The sequence below is a fragment of the Triticum urartu genome, chromosome 7A, assembly GCF_056163025.1.
Source record: "Triticum urartu cultivar PI428250 chromosome 7A, HENAU_Tu73, whole genome shotgun sequence".
Taxonomy (NCBI): Eukaryota; Viridiplantae; Streptophyta; class Magnoliopsida; order Poales; family Poaceae; genus Triticum; species Triticum urartu.
In genome coordinates this window covers 144,739,056-144,744,591 of record NC_141879.1, presented here as the reverse complement: position 1 = coordinate 144,744,591, position 5,536 = coordinate 144,739,056, and the positions used below count along the sequence as shown (strand labels likewise).

General features: G+C 46.7%; 1 protein-coding gene across 1 annotated transcript; it reads left to right on the top strand.

Annotated features, from left to right (window-relative positions):
• The first annotated feature begins 1,878 nt into the window (after window positions 1–1,878).
• On the top strand, window positions 1,879–5,278 carry LOC147958639 (homeobox-leucine zipper protein ROC8-like). Its single transcript, XM_087535802.1, has 3 exons — window positions 1,879–2,052; window positions 2,184–2,301; window positions 4,941–5,278. The coding sequence occupies exons 1-3, from the start codon at window positions 1,943–1,945 to the stop codon at window positions 5,091–5,093; spliced, it is 381 nt and encodes a 126-aa protein (XP_087391928.1). The 5' UTR covers window positions 1,879–1,942; the 3' UTR covers window positions 5,094–5,278.
• Window positions 5,279–5,536: the final 258 nt, after the last annotated feature.

The following is a 5,536-nucleotide window of genomic DNA, read 5'->3' as shown; positions in this document are numbered from 1 at the left end:
CCATTCTTCATCATGGGGGATGCTTAATCCAAAAATCCAGTTGGTATAATTCACTCTTTGTTCTCCATGACAAGGCCCATAAATGTTAACTAGTCTCCAAGATTCTCCAGATTGTGTTGACCGAAAATGAATTACCATGTAGATGTTTGTCTATGTGCTCGTTCCCATATGCTCATGTTACTTTGGCACATTCAAGTCACAAATTTATCGCAGGATGGATCTTCAGTTAGGGAACAAAAGCCATCAGAATTAATGTAGGATTAGTTATCCATTATCATCTCGGTCCTTGAATGCACTAAATGCCATTATGGTTTTCACATGCAAAAATTATTGTCGTGTAAGCGACATGCCCAGTATTATGAAAACCATAATGCCATTATGCCCAGTATACACGTGAAAACTTTTTCGTAACACCACCATAATTCTGGAATATGTTGTTGATAGAATGCATATATGCTTTTCTTGTTTACTAATCTACAACTATACCTACTTCACAGCAATCCCCAGAACTAGTAATTCTAAAGTTATTTACGGTGAACAACATTTATAGAGTGGACACAATACATTAGCTTGTAAAATATTATTCACATAAATAAACTAAAAATATATGCCACCCCATATAATGCGAAGCGCAAAATATAACTCATATAAACCAAGTATTAACATAGACTAAGCATGGTATGTAAAATCTTACATTTATTTTACAAGAAACAGGCATCCTGCATGAATAGAGTACACGGAGAGGTGCAACGGGAGCATAACGATCCCTTGAAGACATTTATACGCTATAATTTATTTTAGCGTGGCTCTTTTAATCTGTAATCATCAGGTGGATTAGATTATTCTATATTATAAATCACACAACGATCAAAATTAATTTGCTCTAGCAATAAGTATAAACTAATAGTTTAAACTTGCTATTATAAATTTACTGGAAGTATTAACTAATTTTAAACATTTTAAAGCTTTTTAATAGTCGATTTTGTTTGTTTGACTAGAGCATCCTGGATGTCATTTCTCAATGAAATTTTGCACACACCTAAAATACTCGAGCATCTTTGATTTTTTAAGTTCTTTGCTAGCTACTTTAGTTGGAATTCACTGTTCATCAGAGCAAATGAGTTCGGTCACGAAAAGCAATTTCCGAATGTGTTACGAATCAACTAAGCATGAAAGGAAAAATATATAAAGAGAATAACAACATATTTTTTCTGCAAATACGCAATGCCGCGGATCATTTCATTGATAGGGGGAAAAGAAAATACAGGGTCCTACTCATTGTGGCACATGCTGGCGTCCCAAAGAGTGTAAGTTGAGCACCGGCGCGTGCAGCCTCCCATTGCACCAAGCATCTAGCACATCGGCTCTGTGGTAATCGGCTCCCAAATTTACATGACAAAAATGCAAGCGAGCCTGCTTGCAGCATGAATGAATCATCGCTAAAACAAAGAAGGACGTCACCTTTAGAATAAGACTGCATGCTATTTTCCAGGAAGTACTCTAGCTACTCTCTAAGGTTTTCCTCAAATAATGGTAATTCTGGCAAAAGATTAATTAGTAGGTAAAAAAAGACGGAATTAAGTCATTCTAATATATGTGCACCCACCAAAAGAGAGGAGGAGATGCAAACGCAAGTACCCAACACAAGGAGCGGGGGCTCTCGAGCAAGATGGACGAAAGAAGCCAAGGATCGGGGCTTCTCGAGCAAGATGGACGAAAGAAGCCAAGGAGCGGGGGTGGTTAGTAGATGGAGCCAAAGAAGGAAATGACGATACCATGGGTTGGCACTGGCAGTGAGCAGCACAATGTTGGCGTTACCAAGGCTTCTGTATAAATAGGAGAGCACCGGCCGGGAGGAATCACACATCAGAGCAAAAAGCCATCGCTCCCCTTCCATCCTCTCCTTCTATAGCCAGCCTCCAAGAGAGAGCGAGCGAGAGCCATGGACTTCGGCGACCACCAGCAGGGGGGCTCCGACAGCCAGCAGCAGCTGCAGGAGCGCCGGAAGCGCCAACGCCGCCACGCACAGGAGCAGGTCCAGAAGTTGGAGGAGTAGGTTCTAATCTCTTAATATCTTCATTTTTGTCCATTTCCCGTGATTTGCTGTTCTATGCATCTTCATACTACTGCGTACTAGACACTAGTGACAGAAACTAATCAATTATGTATGTGTGCGCGCGCAGGTCGTACAAGAAGTACGACCACCCCAATGAGATCCAGTGCGCTCAGCTTGGACGCGAGCTTGGTCTGGAGACCAAGCAGGTCAGATCCTGGTTCCAGAACCACCGGACACAGATCAAGGTATGGGTTATGGACTGGATCTCTGATTTGCTCCATAGTTCTCTATTTTTTCATTTTCTCGATCTCGTGTCCTCGATCCGTGATGCAATTAACGGGCTGGAATCTTTATGATGGCATGGCTGATTGAGCACGAGCGGCTGGAGAACCGCTTCCTCCGCTGGGAGAACACAAGTCTCCGCTCCGAGATCATGGCAGTGCGGGAGGCGCTCAAGAACTCCGCCACCTGCCCCCACTGCGTCCTCAAGGATTGCATCGACCAGCAGGAGCTCAATCGGGAGAACGCTCGCCTCAAGGCGGGGCTCCTCCACTGCACCACATCTTTCCAAGTAGGGCTGGACGTCCGAACGGGCTAATGGGCTCGGCTCGGAGCTTGCTCCAGCTCGGCCCGACTCAGCTCGGCCGGAGAGCTAAATAGGCCGAGCCGAGCCACGTGAAATGGGCCCGTTGGCCGACCGAGTCGAGCCTGTTTTGGCCCGGTCCAGCTCGGTGGCTCGTCCGAAGCCGAAGCCCAGGACGCGACGCAATCACGCAGCCCAGCAGAGGAGCGCAACCAGCCCAACCCAGCGAGTCGCATCGTCTCCACTGTCTCCTCCCGCTAGGGTTCGCTGCCGCCGCCACCGCCGCCCCACGCTTCTCGCCAAGCTATTTCCTGCATGCCACCACGACGCATCCTGCCACCGGCGTCGGCACGCACGAGCGCATCCAGCGGCGGCAGCGCACGCACGCATCACCAGCCTGTTGATTGATTCTTGGACACAAGTACAAAACTTGAAGCACGTTGATTGAATCCTGGAGTTGGCTGGATGCACACGTACGAGAGGAAGCAAGATCAACTGCTACGGAGGCTAGCCACCTGCGTTCGACGCACCAGACGCCCGACCTTGCCATGCCGGCACGTCTCCGTCGTGCTCCCCTCAACGCCGTCAAGCCAACCTCGCCTGAGGCGCCCGTACGCCCACGCACCCAGCCTCCAGAGGCAAAACGAGCTGCTCGGGCTGGACCGAGCCATAGGCAAGACGAGCCGAGCCTCCAGATGCGGGCTCGTTCAACTAGCGAGCCGAGCCGAGCATGGCTCGTTCATGGTGAGCCAAATCTAGGCTCGGACCGAACTCGGCTTGGCTCGGCTCGTGTCCAGCCCTATTCCAAGATGAATCCTAGCTTTATTTTTTGCATGTCGACGTTCCTCCGCCATGCTTTCGGCGAGGAAATTGTATGACCAAACATGCATAAGTTCGAATAAACTAGTACAAGGTTTCGAATAAGAGACATGATTTGGTCCTGAATAATTCTTAGTTGTCAGATCTTCATGGAGTCGTGGGCAATTTGTTGTGCCTTTGTGTTGTAACTGAGGACTGTGCCTACACAAACTGCCGCAGAAGTCTTGTACTCTAGTTCGTACTCATTTATTAGTTGGAGCCACCATAGGAAGCTCCAACATTACTCCTGGGAGAAGTCAGAACAAAGGAGATCTACCTACTCAATTCGATGTATGAGATTATATTTCATGAAAAGCCGGTTCTGCTACTTCTGTAAGAAACATGGTTTCCTTCGATAATACTAGTAGATAGCGTCGTTCCTTGTGTTGTGTGTTGTGACTTGTGAGTTGTAACTATTGTCCCGCTCGTCGACCGGCAGGACGCGGCTGCTTGGTTCCTCTCCGCAGCGTCAACCCTGTTAGATGTGAGACCGTGAGAAGCTCATCACCACATGGTCTACATCAGATAAAGTGGAGAGAGATCTAAGTATCTAACACGCCAAATCCAAGGAACAGGTTATTTGTTTAACAGCCTAAGATTGATAGGTTTTCCTAAATTCATCGCAGCTTTCTGGGCCCTTCTCATCAAAATTTAAGCATAAGATGGATTGTAGCATATCGATCTGACAATGCATACTGCCACGCAACTCAAAAAAATCCTGGATATGTTTGCCAACGCTACTGTCCTCTTGCTGAATCTTCACAAGACTACCTTCCTAGCTACCCATCCACGTCCAGCCCTCCATCGCTGCGGATGCGCCGTTTCTACCTCCCCCCAGCCCTATCTAGGCCTACTTCTTTCCCCCACCAAGCTCCCCTCTTCAGCCTTCCAACCGATCGTCCAATGCTCTCTCAAATACCTCAGCGGCTCGATTTCCTGTCTACTTTCTCGGCTCTCGGGGTGCTAGGTTGACCTTTCTTTCTTCTGTACTTGACTCTTGTTGTCTATTTCATGTCTGTTTTCGCATTTCCAACTTTTTTTTGAAAGAACTTGATGCAATTCGTCAAGCCTTTTTTTACGGCAGAGGAAACTTATAGAGACTCAATGTGTTATTGCTTGAAAAAATGTTTGCAAACCAAAAAATATGATGGTCCAGATTTGAAGAACTTTGCTTACTGAATAATTATGTACTAATGAAGTTTTCTCTAAATTAGTACGATAGTGGCTATATACACATGCTATTGCTGACAAACATAACCATTCGTTCCTCTGGAAAATTATAAACTCACAACTCCCCACCCTTCAAAAAATCTCAATCGTCGTCACGAATAATGGCCTCACCACTTTCTTTTGGACTGATACCTGGGTCTCCTTCCAAACACTAGCCGCTCTCTGCCCACACTTTTTTTCCTTCTCATTTAACTTAACATCCTAGTGTCGCAGGTCTTGCAGGGCGGAGAACCTCTTCCTCCGCGAGGAGAACATGAGGATCCTGCCCGAGAACATGGTCGTGCGGGAGGTGCTCAAGAACTTCATCTGCCTCAACCCCAACTGCATCACCAAACACTACATCAACTAGCAGGAGGAGCTCAATAAGGAGAATGCTCGCCTCAAGGCGGGGTCCCTCAGATGCGCCACATCTTTCCAAGATGAGCTCTAGCTCTACTTTTTGCATGTCGACGTTCCTCCTCCATGCTTCTGGCAAAGAAATTGTATGACCAAACATGCATAAGTTGGAATAGACTACAAGGTTTTGAATAAGAGTTATGATTTGCTCCTGATTCTTGGTTTTCAGACTTCCATCCAACCACGGGGCAATTTGTTGTGCCTTTGTGTTGTAATTTGTAAGTGATGAGGACTGTGGCTACACAATCCGGTTCGATCTGCTACTTCCGATTCCTTCGATATACTACTAGTTGTGACTATTGTCCTGCATCGCCGGTCGGCAGGATGCGCCTACTCAGTTCCTCTCCGCGGCGTCACCCTTGTCAGAGCATCTCTAGCAGACCCCGTAAAACCGGTCAAACCCTTATAATTTT